This window comes from Neopsephotus bourkii, unplaced genomic scaffold (genome assembly GCF_033783945.1).
Source record: "Neopsephotus bourkii isolate Nb327-2 ecotype Australia unplaced genomic scaffold, CSIRO-AGI_Nbou_v1 NB_346, whole genome shotgun sequence".
Classification (NCBI taxonomy): domain Eukaryota; kingdom Metazoa; phylum Chordata; class Aves; order Psittaciformes; family Psittacidae; genus Neopsephotus; species Neopsephotus bourkii.
In genome coordinates, this window is record NW_026900852.1 from 1047851 (window position 1) to 1064157 (window position 16307).

The window sequence follows — 16307 nt, forward strand, 5'->3', positions numbered from 1 at the left end:
TTTCTGAAGTCTGGTCAAGAGGTAGGAGAGAAAAAGCCATTTTTAGCCTCTAAACAGTGCCAAAACCAAGAGCTTTGGTCACCTTCCCCTGCTAGGGGCAGTTTTATACCATTCTTCAAACTAAGCAAAGAACGTTGCCCCTAGAGCATCCCATTCAACATCCACAGGCCAGAAAAGGGGGTATTTGAGGCAGAAATCACGCGCTCAGGACTCCGTGTCCCACCTTTTAAAGAAGGAGACGTACAAATGGTTGTGCAAAACCTGAAGTTGCTAAAATATTTTACAGAACCGGTACATGTCCATGTAGAAATCAGTAAAAAAAGAACCCAACCAATAAGGAAACCAAGACCCTGCCTTCGTGGTAGAGTGAAAACAGGAGTTCTGCTGTCCCTTGGTGCTGAGCTGAGGCTGAGCCCACCCTGAAAGACACTGAGCTATAAAAATGATGTAGATCAATAACTTAGCATCCAAACAATAACCCCCAGTGTAACAAAAGTGGAGGGACGGAGGGCTTTGTACAAGAGGGGTGTTTAAAAGGCGCCAGGATCCACACGCTTTTGGCTTAACTGTGTTTGTTAAGGATGGGTTTTGTACAGCGGTTTATAATACATTGGTGGGAAGCGTTGGGAAGGCCAACGGCACACACTGCTTCCCAGGAAAGCCAAGAAAACCACTCAAGAAACCCCAAAAAAGGTTCAACGTTGTGCAATGTGCTGCCCCCCGGTCCTGGTGGCACTTAGTCCCTGCGTTCGGCTGCGTTTCCAAACCCGCAGGGGTTTAGGAAGCACAGAAAGGAGGAAAAAGAAGGCAAAAGTCGGCGGCTATCCAGCATCTTGTGTCGTGGGATTCTGGTTTGGTTTTTAAACAATGGGGATGATAATTTCAGGATCAAAAAAATGCTGTTTTGTGGGGTTTTTCTCCTTTTTCTTCCCTCCCCCTCCCCAACCCCAAACCCCGTTTCTCCTCTTGCTTAAATAAATACATGGCATCCACCGCTCGATGGGATAAATCCTGGTGGTGACAGACACCTCTGGGAGTCTCCCGGCGCTCTCCTCCCTCAGGGTGTTTCAAACCCTGCCACACGGTATCCCGTCTGGTTGGTGATCACGCTCCCGTTCTGCCCCTGGGGTGGCTGCATGCTGTAGTTAGCGCCCATCCACGCTGCTGAAGACTGTGTCTGGCTGTTGGGGAAACGGGAGATGAGGTGGTAATGAGGGAGAAGGGAATGCAGAACAGGGGGGTGTGGATCCACATCCCACCCCAAATCATCATATAGCTGAAATCAAAACACCAGTGTCTGAAGGGGGCTAACAAGGATGCTGGAGAGGTACCCTTCATCAGGGACTGCAGGGATAGGAGAAGGGGTGATGGGTTCAGACTGAAACAGAGGGAGTTCAGGTTGGAGATAAGGCAGAAGGTCCCTGTGAAGGTAAGTCCCTGTGAAGGTACGGAGGCACTGGAATGGGTTGCACATGGATATTGTGAATGCTCCATCCCTGGCAGTGTTCAAGGCCAGGTTGGACACAGGGGCTTGGTGCAAGCTGCTCCAGTGGAAGGTGTCCCTCCCCGTGGCAGGGGTTGGAGCTGGAGGAGCTTTAAGCTCCCTTCTGTGCTTCTATGTAATAAAGCATCGAGGTGTCTTGGCAGTTTGTGTACTGCTATGGACCTGGAATATCACCTCCCCCCAGAAGGCAAACCCCTCTCACACAAAGCCCCAGTACTCACCTAAACCCCTGCTGATTCCATGCTTGGCTGTACACTCCATAGGCAGGGACCTGCCAGCCATTGGGCACGTACTGCCCGATCTGGGCACTGCCGTACCACTGCCCCCACTGCCCGTATGGCGGTGGGTAGCTCACTTGGCTCTGCAAGGGGAGAACGCCCGGGTGTTAGGTGGTGGTCTGTGTCAACTGGTGGGACACACACACCCCCGAGACCCTCTTTGAGGGGGGCTGGCTGTTACAGTGACACCAGAACAGCCAGAGATGGGTGCTTGGTTGGACATCCCTCTTGAACTCTAATAGCCAGGCTTGGAGCAAGCTGCTCTAGGGGAAGGTGTCCCTGCTCGTGGCAGGGGGTTGGAACTGGATGAGCTTTGAGGCCTCTTCCAACCCAAACCACTCTGGGATTCTGTGATTCTATGATACAAGCCCTAGGTGACATGCACTGTGTCAACTCTAACTGGCACACAGGTGGATTTTACAGCCCCTGAATGGGTTTCTAGCAAAGACTCACGAGCAAAGCCCGCAGTGTGGAAGTTCTGACCTGCTGGACTGGATTGATCATGTCTGGCGTCTCCTTGCCCCAGTAGCACTTCACTACATGTCCTTCTATAGTCGTCCCGTTGACGGACACGATCGCATGCGCGGCGCTCTCGTGGGAATTGAACCTGTTGAACAGAAGTTGTGCCAACATAAACCACTGCCTCCGAGTGTAACTGCCAGCAGGAATGCCCAGACAGCTCCACTTGGATCTGGGATGTGATGGACACTAGCCCGGACACACAATCCTTATCCCGTTCCCTCCATGGTAGCTGGGGGAGGCCTTTTTCCCTGTCTCAGTGTTGGTTTTCCTGCATCAGTGTCATAATTGTCCCTGAACAAATCCAGGAAATCTGGCAGCATGGGGAGTAAATCAGTTCACAATTGGGTTTTATTACCTGAAGCCTCAACAACAAAGAGATGAGGACGCTTCAGAGAAAGCCTCTCAAGCTTGACTGTCTGTCTCTGCTGTGAAATCACAACAGATAGATCCCATCCATGAAGGGCTCTGCACCAGTTTAGACTGGGCCAAGAGGTTTTCTTTACTGCTGCCACAATCCCTAAGTCCCTCCTCAGATGAGGCTGCTGTCCCAGAAAGCTGCTGTGAAGCTTTCACACCCACCCCCCCATGCACCACAGCACCAAAACGTGTGATACCATCACTGCCATCACCTTCATCCACCCACATCCTTTGCCTACCGTACAAAGGAGTAGCCTTTATCTGGGAACACTCGGATTTCCATGATCTGCCCGAAGGGAGAAAAGGTCTGGCGCATCAGCTGCTCTGAAGCAGGAAGAAACAGAGCAGCAAAGTGAGGTGACCATGCTGTTATTCACCATGCTCCGTGTGACTGCAGCGTGAAGGCACAGTACCTGTGAGCCCCGAGGTGACCCCTCCACAGTACACGGTGCAGTTGCTCGGGCTGGACTGGTTGACCACATCGTCATAAGACAGTTGTTTGGTGTTTGCTGGAAGAGATTTTACAGAGCTTATCAGTGGATCAGACAGACATTATGTAGGAATTCTAATCCCGTGAGATGTGGAGCATGACCTGCCCACACCTATCAAGTAGGTCCCATACACCTAATTTAGGATCTCTCCAGTGAAATTTGATGCAGTCCCTCTTTGTGTCAAGCCCTAAAAGCAAGGGAATGGAGTTACAAAGCCAGAGTTGTCCTGGACAGCTGAAGGTTGGCGAAGACATGAATCAGGGAGAATCATGGAATCAACCAGGTTGGAAAAGAGCTTTAAGCTCATCCAGTACAACCATTCCTCAGCACTGCCCAGGCCACCACTAACCCATGGCACTGAGGGTGTGTGAACACTTGCAGGGATGGTGACTGCAGCCCTACCCTGGGCAGCCTGTTTGAATGCATCCTTTGGGGAAGGAATTGCTCCTCAGCTCCATCTAAACCTGCCCTGGTGCAGCTTGAGGTCGTTTCCTCTTGTCCCATCCCTTGTTCCTTGGGAGCAGAGCCCAGCCCCTCCTGGCTCCATCCTCCTGTCAGGCAGTTGTAGGGAGTGATCAGGTCCCCCCTGAGCCTTCTCTTCTCCATCTGAACCCCCCAGGTCCCTCAGCCGTTCCCCATCACCCTTGTGCTCCAGGCCCTGCACCAGCTCCATTCCCTTCTCTGGCCCCGCTCCAGCACCTCAGTGTCTCTGTTGTAGTGAGGGGCCCAGAACTGAACACAGGGTTTGAGGACCTACATTCATATGTACTCTTTGGAGCCGGAGGTTTTCTTGTCGCCCAGTTCGTTCTGATTTGCCTTCCACCAAGCCACTGACCTCCCATCTGCTGAATCGCGTTCTCTGCATCCTGGCCATGAGAGGGAGAGAAGAAAACCCGTCGTTAGCATCTCTTCCTTTTGTGATAGAGCCAAAGTAATGACCCTCCTTGACAACTGTGATGTGCTGGAAGAAATCCTATTTCAAAGGAAGCAGATTTCAGCAGGGAGAAGGGCACGGTGAGGCCTAAGACCCTCCTGACTGTTACTGTCACCTCAGTCTATCATCTACTTGGATGTCCCTTGTGTTCAGGAACACTAAAGCAGCAGTAGAGCATTGTGACAGAGAGAAAAGCATTCTCCTTGCAGGCAGGGAAACTAGCTACAGACACAGATTAGGACCAGGTATGCTCCCTCCCCATAGTGGCTGCTGAAAATCACTGCCTGCTTTTTGGGGACACTGGAGCCCATGCTGCAGCTTACCCATTTATTGAAGAATGAGACGAAGCCATATCCTTTAGATTTCCCCGTTGCCATGTCCTTAACCACACGTGCATCTCTAAAAAGCAGAAACAAGACCCAGGTCAGCACCTTCACCAACCTGAGCCTCCTAAAAACGACAACTTGAGTCACACCCCTAACACCTTATCTTCATGTTTCACCTTTACTAAGGTCAGCTGCTTATTGCACCAGCAACACAGTCAAAGCAAAAGGCTTCTTTTCTACACAGAACTTTACGAATGCTTTGGCAGGTAGTAGCAAAATTAAACTTAAATGGTGTAAACATGCAAATCAAGAGCTTCTCTAATGTACTTTACAACAGTTGGCCCCCGCTTCAAAATGCTTTTACAGACTGTTAAAGACACAAAACCACGGTCAAAGCAGCTACTCCAAAGAATCACTTTACAGCACGTAGCTAACATTAGCTCAAGGGCCCTCTTTAATCATGCAATCTTTAAATGCGCTATTCATTTGCCAACACATTTCTACCTTCTAATTCAAAGTATTAAATAGAAAAAAATGAAGAAAAGATAGGAATTAAAAGGCATACGTCGCCTGTTAACTGAATTCTTTAATTTTCTCGGGTCAATTCGTTACCCCCTTTTTGGCCTGTGGGCAGCTGTAAATTTTGAGAGATTGACATTTTCAGAAATTATTGAAGAAAAAAAAAATCAAAACACTGAAACATTCATGTCTTAAAAGAGAAAAAAAAGAAAAAAAAAGAGAACACTACATATCAGACATCATTTCAAGCGCATTTGTACAACAGCAATCATACAGGACTGATCGGAAACTACGAGAGAGGAGAAGGGGAACAAATAAAGAAGGAAAGAAAGAAAAGGGAAAAGAAATAAATGAAAGTTTATAAAAGTAAATAAGAAAACTACAACGTTTGTCCACTGTGAACTGTAGCTTGTAGTTAGCCATGGCAATTCTGTCCATTCTTCAGAGACACTCTGCAAAATAACCAGAGCCCTATTATTTGAGATTGAGTTAATAAGAGAACCCAGCTACAAGAGCTAAACCCCACTCCTGGAATGCCACTCTACCCTGTTTCTCAGGCAATCTGTGGACACGTTAGCCAAGGGGAGAGATCCTCTTGTGTACCACAGGCCACCCTCTCCTCCCCTCCTTTGCCCCACACAGACAGGCATGAAAAGAACGGGAACAACATAAAACCAGTCAGAAAGTCATGCAATGTCATTTACTGTATAAAATATTGGGGGAGGGGGGGGTAGAGAAACTCTAGTGTTAACATGTGCACAATGTTTAGCATTTAGAGACTGGCAAGGAAAGTCACAATGAAGAGGTTTGTTACGCTCAGGGTGGAGGGTTTAAGCTTTTCTAAGCCTTATGGTAACTGGAAATGCTGCATCTTAAGTCTAATTCAGCCCACAGCACTGACACCATCACCAAAGGCTCCCAGGAAAATACTTCACCCAAAGCTACAGCAGAAATGTCCTTTCCCTTCTCTTGGTGAGATCCCCATTGCCCCTTCCCCCTGTCTTCTTCCCCCTTTCTTGGGTTAGGTTAGAATTTGGGTCATAGGCTACAAATTCCCTGAGAAGAGGTGCTCTGCTTATCTTAGCTGGGTTTGCTCTGAAGAGCCTATAGAGGGAGAGGGGGGAAAAACTCATCTCTACTTACCCTCAACTGAAAACGTTGAAAATAAAAGACTTGAGAACAAGTGAAAACATGCGTACAGCAAGCATAAAAGGAAACCACAATGAAAGTGTGCTTTTACAGTGATTAAAAACCCCCAGATGCAAAGAATTACCAACAGGTCTTATGGGCTAATCATGCAGTAGCTCAACCACGGTGTCATTAAGAGAACAAAAAGCGGAGTTTAGCACCAACAATGTTAACAAAAACAGTCATGAAAGAAAAAATGATCAGGAAATATTCCATTAGCACCACATTTCCAGAAACCAGGCACTGATGAAGAACAGGAAAAGTCAAGTAGCTTCATTCCACCACTTAAGAGACAGTAGCAGTGTTTTTCCTGGTTAAAATTGAACAAGTAGAAAATCTTTGGCTTTATTTAACCCCTCGCTTTTGGAACAAGAGTTCTAAAGAGTCATTGCAGAGCTAATACTTAATCTGCTGCTTTAGGGGGGGAGGAAAAGAACTTGAGTTTCACTTTGGAGAGTCAGGATGAGGCAGGGCAAGCCACAAGTGCCCCACCGTAAGCAAGAGCATCGCTCGCCCTTCCCTGTCACCAGCATGTAGCAACAGCTCTGTGTCCAAAAAGCTCTGCTAGAAAAGATGGGACAACAGCCACAGCCCCACATATCTGGACCACGGGCTGATGCTCACTGTGATTTTATACTCCCCCAGCCAACATTCAGCTTTGCTTTAGGCTCAGGAGGGGGTCTGGGGTTTTTGGGGGGTCATTTAAGGGTTACTGTCCCTTAAAGACAGTTAAGGGTGACTGTCCATTGAACCTCAGACACCCAGCGCTGGCTTGGGCAGGGGAAACTCTCACAGCTCCACCGCAGTCCCACCTATTCCTGCCTCCCTCTCACACTCATTCCAGCAGCTCAGCTTGACTTTAGAGCCCTTCATCCCTTCCATCCAGACTACATCTGGCCAGAGGATAAAGTGACTCTCCTTAGGAGTCCAACCCTCTGCACTTCCTAGATGACAATTACAAAAGATGCAGTCAAGCATTATAGTTGTCTGAAGCAAGTCACATTCAGATCACATTTTGTTTTCAAAACCTTATCATAAGAGGAAATCAAGCTGGCATTACAAGAGTAATACACTGGGCTCTGAGGGGGAAAAAAGACAAACAAAAAACAAACTTACTTCAATTAAATGTTCACTACCCAACACTCCAAAGCATTCTATGTTCTCTTACATCACCATCAAGAAACTTCAATGTCCAGTACAGACAACACTACAAGGAAAATTAATGGTTTACATTTGGAGGATGGAATGAACGAACCGCTCCTTACTCAGCTACACCCTCAATACAACAAACTGGCAGGTGGAGACCTGTGAGCACCATTCCCCCTTTGCAACACGTTCACTTGCTACACCATCACTCAGCACTGCTGGGATGAGGGCAGTCCTTGACCCGAGATGCCCTATGGCTCTGGCTGAGCCCTTCGGGTCAAAGGCTTACACTGACCCAGCGCCAAACGCTCTGAGGCCACTCTAACTGCAGCCTCTGAGTGCCCCAATGAGTCTGGTGCTAAAAAAGGTTCATTCTGTGGGAAATGGGAATTAAACTTTGGCTACGGGTGGCTGGCACACCACGGCTAACAAAGAAACTAAAGCCTCACACAACATGAACGTGCACATGGACTCGGTCACGGACTGTACAGCGTGGTGCTGATGTGATCACCAAGAGGGGAACGCAAACCCCAGCTTTAGGAGTCAGGTTGTTTTGGCACTGCTTTGCCAGATGAGGCAAGGAGTATAAAACCAAAGCAAGTTGGATGCAGCCTGTCTAGGAAAGCAGAACAAACTGCTCTAAAGGCTTTGGGTTCCAGGTCCCTGTTTCACGCCCGATCGCTCACACTCAAGCCGCTGGATGAAGAGGTGAATCCTGCACTGCACCAACTCTCCTGTTTTACTTACTGAAACATAAGGCTGCCTCCATTTAGGAGAGAGAAACTTTGACTTCATATGCCCTAAGAAATGACTTACGATATTCTTCCAAACGGTGCGAAAGCTGCTTTTATGTCTTCGGTTGTAATTTCGGGGCTGAGGTCTCCGACAAAGACGTGGAAATGGTCTTTTGGGGCAAAAAGAGACAAAAAAAAGGGATTATTAATGCTTGAAGGTGGCACCTGAACGCACTTCCCAGCTACGACTGACAACTACATGAAGACTAGAGTTTACCATGAAACAAACTGAATGCTGTTCCTAAGAGATCCTTTGCTTGGCAGTGCTCAGGCAGGGATTTTAAGGCTACTACAGCGACACGTGGCATTTATGGCTTGTATTTTACGAACTGCTTTTCAGACCAACCAGCTTTTACTGTACAACCTTAAAACTATTCTTTAGTCTTAAACTATCTATTGAATGTGTCAAGACTACAGGAGGATCTTTCTCTTCGTACACTAGTATTATGCTTTGACACGGCAGGAGATTCAAAGAGGTTTCAGGATAGGGGTAACTCTTGTTCCAGAGCATTTTGAACCTGGCCACAACGTCCAGGTTAACACCAGAGGTGAATGAAGAACAACTCAAAAAACGACCTTGCATTGCCAACAGTTTGCTGTTAAAAGAAGTTTGAGTTCTCAAAAGCCAGTTTTGGTTGCCCAGCCAACACGCCATGGAATTCAATGGCTGTGAATCCAGGAGTGAACTAAGGCTGAAAGTAGGGGAATGGAAACAGGGATCCCTTCAATTTGGATCAGAGCCATTAAAAACATGCACTAAAGCAAACCTAAAGTCCTGCATCTAAGGTGTCTTCCACTACAATCAGTGTGTCACACGTTATCCTAGTGATACGCAGACTTCTTTGTACCATGGCAGGTATGAAACTCTCCAGCCTGCTCAGATGCTGATGTAGGTGAGCCCCACTGGCCTATGGAAATTCAAAGCTGACCAGGAAAAGCAGCAATCCACAGGCTTGCTGTGAGCAATGGAACTCCATTTTGGAGGTCCAGATACTCCTGAGGAGCCTGTCTGCAGAGGCACACACCTCACAGTGAGCCAGCTGCCTCAACAGCAGGGGATAAGGGGCTTTGTGGCTTTAACTACTACACTCATAACAAACTGCTAGACATTAGCACCAGAATGGAACAGTGGCATGAAATTGCTTTCTGATACTACAGGGAAATGAAAAGGAAGTCTTTCCATAAAACAAAAGAAATCAATTTAGGAACACAACCCCCCATAGAGAGCTTCAGGTGGTTAGTGAACACCCTGGCGACATTTCACTTTATGTTTAAGAAGACACAATTACCTTGTGAACGCTGTGTGCTGACAACGGTACTACCTGATGACAAAGATTAGATTTGTTCTTAAGTTTATTAACACAAACACATGCAATAATATCTTAGGATTATGATCAAAACATTATTGTTTCTAATTGCAGGATGCTTACTGCTTATGTTTAAAAACTACTCATAGAAATCAAGTATGTACCCAAAGCACAAGCAACACTTACTGCTGGTATCTTTCTTCTGGCTGCTGGGGGTCGTCGCCCAGTTGACTTTAACCTCCTGCAAGCATTAGTTAATCACGTTAGATCAAACAAATCTCAGCTAAGCTCAGACACCCCCAGCACTTTGTTCTGATGCTACAAGGACAGCAGAACCTGTGCAAGTTTGGGGTGGAAGCTCAAGTTTAAGATGCATTTCTTGGGAAAGGGTTTGTTCTGTCAAACTGTGTTTCACTGGTTAAAAGCAAAGACAGGAAGTAGACTTTGTTCTGGGATTTGCTTTGGCTGAGTAGGTTTTTTGCAGGGGGAGAGGGAACATTATGCTGATAAGCTTGATAACTCTAATAAAACACTTGTTGCATCCCCTGTCTCTAGTTCTACATCCCCACCTTTGTGTTGTTCTTCCCATAATAAGTCTCAACAGCTTGCTCTCAGTCATGTCACGTTAAGCCCTTTGCCCAAACCAAGTGCCTAATATTTGCAGTGTATCCACTTTGTCTCAAGTGGTATTTCACCCACACCACCTGAGACAGCCTGTTTCTTCAACTCCAACTCACCCTGTAGACATGACAGCTTACCTTACCCATTATCTTCCGGCCATTCATAGCAGCCAGTGCTGCAGCCGCATGCCGATGCTCATAAAACTCCACAAAGCAGTACGGATCGTTTCCAGCCGTCTGATAAAAGACACAAAGGATCATTGATACAACCCTCTTCCAACTCTCCTCTCACTGCTCTACTCAGCTCCTTATTCATTACCCCTAAACAGCTCAGAGAGGACAGGCCCTCTTACTTTACACAGTGACCCCAGTGAGTGCACTAATGATGCTCCAGGAAGTTTCAATTCTGCTTTAGAAAGGTTAAAGTATGGCAAAGAACTTTCTCCATCTATCTCCTCTATGACACCCACATGCATGAACATCATCATTCCTCTCACAATATCCACCCATCCTTACATTTAACACCAGACACAAGGCAGAAATGATGGCAAAAGGGCATGACTGTGATCTCCAACCTTATTACATCCCGTTAACTGTATTTCCAGTGGAATTTCAAAACATGCACGCATAACCCAAGGCCATGAGCTGTGATAAGCATGAAACCCGTTAGGTGAAGGCTCTTACATCCATTATCATTTTGCAGTTTTTGCATGGTCCAATCTGGCTGAAGAGCTGGAGGATCAGCGCTTCAGTCACATCTCTTGACAGGTTCCCCACGTATCTATGGGAGCAAACACAAAGTTAGAAGCCATCCTCTTGTCTGCTCATCAGTAACTGAGCAAACATGGCCCAACACTGCTCTCCCAACACCCAACCCACCGGGTTAGGGTGCTGACATGAAGTGTGTGGAGCAACGGGGCAGAAATGGGTCTGGTGACAGTGGGTGGCACAGTGCCTGTCCTCAGCCCTTGGTCCTACCCAAGGCCTGTGTCTAAAATTGCACCCTGGTTCAAAGCCAGATGTGGACACCTCGACCTACAAACCCATTTCCACCTCTAGGAACAGCAGTTCCGATCACCCCATGCAGTCACTGCTCCCCAAATGCCACCTCCCCAGTTGCCTCAGCAGCTTGATCTTGTGTTTAGCAAGCACAGGAGAGGAGATTGGGTCAGTTCCTTTTAAAGAAGGATTCACCACCCGAAAGCATTACATCTGCCTGAGACAACGGAGCTCAAGTGTAGGCATTCCCCCATCCTCCTCCATTTGAAAGCACTAGCCCCTGCGAGCACAGCCCCGCTCTGACTTGGGATGCTGCCATTCTGGGCCATGGAACTCCTCCTCAACCCACAAGCAGGGTTGTTTTTGTTGTTGTTGTTGAGCCCAAGTCACGGGAGTTTTAAAAAAAGCACCCAGAGAAACCTCAGCTCCAAAGGTGGGGCAGCACCTTTCCACAAAGGAATGTTCTGTGGTGAACCGCGGCCTCTGCAACCAGAGCCCAGCCAAATCCTGCTGCTGGAGCCACGTCAATAAAGCAGCAATCCCCCCTGTCTCCATGCAAGAAAACAAGAAGGCAGCAAAACCTGGGACTTGCTGCACTGCTCCTGTTGAAAGAAGGGCCTGAAAGCCTTTATGAAGAGATGCGCTCCAACGTTGGGCTGAGCAGGAGAGAATGGGGGAACAAGACACACAGCCCCTGGTTTTCGGTCAGAAATGACCCTGTATTAGTAATCTGAATAACTGTTTTAGGTAGGAGTCAGGGCTGTTCTGCTTCTTAAAGTCCACACACCAGTATCAGATCTTCACAAGCATCCTCCCACTCACAAAGCAAGTCATTGCTGTACTTCTGAGGAGGTTTCCCTAAACACAGGAGGGTTTAGTGTGCTTCATTAAGGCAATTAACTTTGTGCTTGATAACACCAAGATAGTCTACCCTGCTATCAAGTTCAATTGAGTCATAACTCATAACTGAGACACCTTATTTTCTCTTTTTTAAAACAGTTTAGCACCATTTGGATAATGAATAAGCCACTAAAGAGAGGAGAGTCTCAAGTGACCTCCCAGGTCTAAGTTTATTAATGGTTTATTTGTGGCTGAGCTTTACCTACACTGGAACCTTTGCACTCACGCTGAAGTTTCACCCTGATAATCAGACAGGCATCTCCTGAAGCATTCCCCATCTTAATGCTGGATTTAGCTGGAAAAAACAGGATTTAGGGAAGTGATCTCTGACAGCCCCAGGAACCTTTCAAAATGCACCCCCCTTCAAAGGAACAGCAGCCAGGTATCTGTGTGCATACACACAGAGAACATGTAACTGTGTAGTAGAACCACGGCATCAACCAGGCTGGAAAAGAGCTTTAAGATCACAGAGTCAAACTGTTCCCCAGCACTGCCAAGGCCACCACTAACCCATGGCACTGAGGCTTCCTCTACACGGTGTGTGAGCACTTGCAGGGACAGTGACTGCAGCCCTGCTCTGGGCAGCCTGTTCCAATGCCTGAGCACCCTCTGGGGCAGGAATTGTTCCTCAGCTCCATCTAAACCTGCCCTGGTGCAGCTTGAGGCCGGTTCCTCTTGTCCCATCCCTTGTTCCTTGGGAGCAGAGCCCAGCCCCTCCTGGCTCCATCCTCCTGTCAGGCACTTGGAGGCAGCCATCAGGTCCCCCCTGAGCCTTCTCTTCTCCATCTGAACCCCCCAGGTCCCTCAGCTCTTCCCCATCACCCTTGTGCTCCAGCCCCTGCTCCAGCTCCATTCCCTTCTCTGGCCCTGCTCCAGCCCCTCAATGTCTCTCTTGTAGTGAGGGGCCCAGAGCTGAGCACAGGGTTCGACGTGCAGCCTCACCAGTGCCCAGTGCAGGGGCACAATCCCTGCCCTGGCCCTGCTGCCGCACTGGTGCTGATCCAGGCCAGGATGCAGGGGGCTTCCTGGCTGCCTGGGCACAAGCTGCTCATGTTCACCTCCATCAATCAGCACCCCCATGAGTAGTTTTTCAGCCACTCTCAGATGTGAGCTACTCACTTCTACACAGAGCTGACAAACTCCAATGAAGTCCTGCCATACTGTCAACCATGCCAAGCTGGAAAAAACAGAGCTGTAGCCCCCCAGGCAACAATCCCTTGTGTTATTTCCTCCTATGGACTCTCTCCATGCCATGCTCCAGATGTCTGACCACCTTAAGCCTGCCACAGAGCTCTGTTGTGCCTCTCCTTCTCTATAGCTGACACAGGGGCAGGGTCCAGCACACCTGGACCTTGACCAGGACCAGTTACACAAGAAATCACTGGGTGCTGAGGTGACCCTGCCAGCTAGAACAGATCTCTCCTGTGTGGCATTCCTGTCGTCTCCTGCACCTTTCCCATGCCTTTCTCCCCTGCTAATTGGATTCTCATTAATAAGTCAGCCAATGTTGCTTTGAAACTATGCTATACAAGGCAAACTATGCAGACAACTCTATTTATTCACTGCACAGTGAATACATCTTCTTGAGAGGTAATATCAGACGAGTGGATGTTGGCACCTCTGCATCTTTTAGACATACAGGGTGAATGAGAAGTGTTCTGCAAGCACCTATGTGTCAAACACAAACAGGAGGTCTCTGTAAATTCAAAAACACTGTGTGCTCTGTAACTGCTCTTCAGATTCATAATCTCTGCCGTTGAAAAGCAGCTTTCAAGGAAGGCAAGGCGCCACGTGAACATGGGCTGCCTATCCAGGAAATCATTTACATGAGTAATACAGCTCCTGAAACACCAAGGCTCTAACGTCCCCCTTCAAAGAAGCAGGTGATGCGGAAACAGCAAATACTTCCAACAACATCCAGAACCTGCTCTGGAAAAACGACTTAAAGGTGCTAAAGGAAAAGGCACGTGGTTTGCAGACCACTCCTGCAGCCCCTCACGATGCTGCATCCAAGGAAGGAGCCCCATAACCCACATCCAGATGGGGTTTCTTTAGCACTACAACAGGAATCCTCACACGAGCAAGTACCTCACCCACACTACAGAGCCAAGCTGCAAAGAGATCCCTTTTAGCTGCACTTTCTTCGTTCAAGCTGCTCTTTCCCAGTCCCATCTGTGACATTCAGCTCATAACAATGCCTCCATATGACTGGAGAAAGTCACTCGCAGTGATCCAAAGGAGCATCATTCTGGGTCCATTGCTCCACACTCAGCTCGTGTTTGTGCAACAAGCCACACGTGCTCCAGGACAGATAACTCCTTTCCTTGAGCAGACCACTCGGCTCCAGACAACGGCTTCATTGGGACGGGGGGACAAACACGCTCCTAAATCAACATGCAGCTATGCAAACAGGTCTGACCGTGTTTGCAGACACCAAGAATAGCTCCCGAAAGGCACACACCAGAAAGACAACGGGACTGTAAATGCAGGGAGCGTGTAGCACTCGGGGATGCCTGGCCCAAAGGAGCTGGCTTAAGTCACGTAAGAGCCTTGTTTCACTGCACTCAGCCATGTCACTGAGCAGCCCTTGGGGTAGATGAAGCCACTGTCCAAAGGCAGAACTTTCCTCTCACCATGGAATAGATCCCATCTCACAGAATCATAGAATAGCTAGGGTTGGAAAGGACCTTAAGATCATCCAGTTCCAACCCCCTGCCATGGGCAGCGACACCTCGCACTAAACCATGCCACCCAATGCTCTGTCCAATCCGGCCTTGAACACCACCAGGGATGGAGCATTCACAACCTCCCTGGGGAACCCATTCCAGTGCCTCACCAGCCTAACAGGAAACAATTTCCTCCTTATATCCAATCTAAACTTCCCCTGTTTCAGTTTTAACCCATTACCCCTTGTCCTATCACTACAGTCCCTGTCAAAGAGTCCCACCCCAGCAACCCTATAGGTCCCCTTCAGACACTGGAAACTGCTACGAGGTCTCCACACAACCTTCTCTTCTCCAGGCTGAACAGCCCCAACTTTCTCAGCCTGGCTCCATACAGGAGCTGCTCCAGCCCCTGACCATCCTCGTGGCCTCCTCTGGACTTGTTCCAACAGATCCATGTCCTTTCTATGTTGAGGACACCAGAACTGCACACAATACTCCAAGTGAGGTCTCACGAGAGCAGAGGGGCAGGATCACCTCCTTGGACCTGCTGGTCACGCTCCTTCTGATGCAGCCCAGGATACGGTTGGTTTCTGGGCTCAAGCGCACACTGAAGCCGCCTCATGTTCATTTTCTCATCGACCAGCACCCCCAAGTCCTTCTCCTTGGGCTGCTCTGAATCTCTTCTCTGCCCAACCTGTAGCTGTGCCTGGGATTGCTCCAACCCAGGTGCAAAATCTCCTCCCTGTCCTTCCTCCCCATAGCTCCAGCACGGAAACAGACAGCAAGGCTTATACAGAGGTGGAATAGAAACACACTAGGCTGTGATTTCCCAGCTCTTAACACGGGAAAGCCGTCCAGAGGAGAGGCACACACAGCCAGGATGCGCTCCTGCCTTTCAAATACCACTTGGAAAACCCAGATCCCTTGACAGCAGCAGGCTTCTGCTTAAGACCGACACAGAAGTTGCCTGTAATTAAAGCAATTGATAACTTTAACACATTAAGGCGCTGCCCTACAGCTACGATGAGTTCTCTGGGAAGTAACGTGCTCGCAGGGTGCTTTAAACACCCGGGTTCACGGGCAACCCCCGTTTACTTCCATGGAGCTGCTGAACCAGGCTCCGGCTCTGAGCCCAGGGCACCCCCCCCCCCCGACCCTGATGAGCTGGCAGTGAAGGAAACGGTGAATTTCCGCCAGATCCTCGCTAAAATGTGCCTGGAGCGAGCACCGAGCGGGATAAACGTGCCCCAAGTCCCCTTCCCTCCACATGGGAGCCCCGGGAGGGGGGCTGGAATCCGGCTGCACCACTGGGAAGCAAGGCACGGAACGGGAATAGCGGGACTGGGCCGTCCCAGCCGCCGCTGACCCCGCCGCGGAGGCCCGATCCCGCCGGCGGGGCCCTGAGGGGAGCGTGTGTGAGGGGAGCCCGGGCCGCCCCTCCCCGCAGGGCCGGGAACAATGGGCGGTCTCGCCCCTTCCCCACTCACAGGGTCTTGGGCATTTCATCCTCCATGGCACCGCCCGCCCCAGCTCTTCACGCCGAGCCGCGGCCCCGCCGCCCCGTCAGCGCCCTGGGCAGCCCGAGCGGCGGACAATGCCCCCGCCGCTCCTCGCAAGATGGCGGGCGAGCGGGCCCGGCCGGCCGAGACGGGGCGGTAACGCGCATGCGCCCACCGCGGGCGGCGGGATGCCTCCG

The 16307-nt window shown here is 49.3% G+C and overlaps 2 protein-coding genes across 11 annotated transcripts in view; one reads left to right on the forward strand and one right to left on the reverse strand.

Moving 5' to 3' along the window:
- MXD1 (MAX dimerization protein 1) overlaps positions 1-16307 on the forward strand; it is a 48169-nt gene that overhangs the window by 17391 nt on the left and 14471 nt on the right. The gene's annotated exons all lie outside the window — the stretch shown is intronic.
- Positions 251-16274, reverse strand: TIA1 (TIA1 cytotoxic granule associated RNA binding protein). Of its 10 annotated transcripts, XM_061348221.1 has the most exons (13): positions 16099-16272; positions 10731-10827; positions 10185-10283; positions 9613-9667; positions 9409-9441; positions 8142-8229; positions 4470-4545; positions 3970-4078; positions 3135-3230; positions 2961-3045; positions 2266-2389; positions 1726-1865; positions 251-1181 (listed from the first exon to the last, which is right to left on the reverse strand). In XM_061348221.1, exons 1-13 carry the CDS (start codon positions 16122-16124, stop codon positions 1058-1060), a joined length of 1152 nt encoding a protein of 383 aa, XP_061204205.1. In that variant the 5' UTR covers positions 16125-16272; the 3' UTR covers positions 251-1057. The 10 variants fall into 10 exon arrangements, with proteins under 10 accessions (XP_061204205.1, XP_061204206.1, XP_061204211.1 ...); XM_061348222.1 differs by lacking the exon at positions 9409-9441; XM_061348227.1 differs by lacking the exons at positions 9409-9441; positions 16099-16272 and having other exon boundaries at positions 10190-10283; positions 10731-10745.

Bases quoted from the DNA above. Each gene is read 5' to 3' on its own strand.
- TIA1 (XM_061348221.1), bottom strand. From the start codon at position 16,124: ATGGAGGATGAAATGCCCAAGACCCT. The intron at 10,284-10,730 runs GTAAGAGCCTTC...GTCTTTTATCAG, and splicing joins ACTGCAAAATGATAATGGAT to ACGGCTGGAAACGATCCGTA. The intron at 1,866-2,265 runs GTCAGAACTTCC...CTCCCCTTGCAG, and splicing joins TGATCAATCCAGTCCAGCAG to AGCCAAGTGAGCTACCCACC.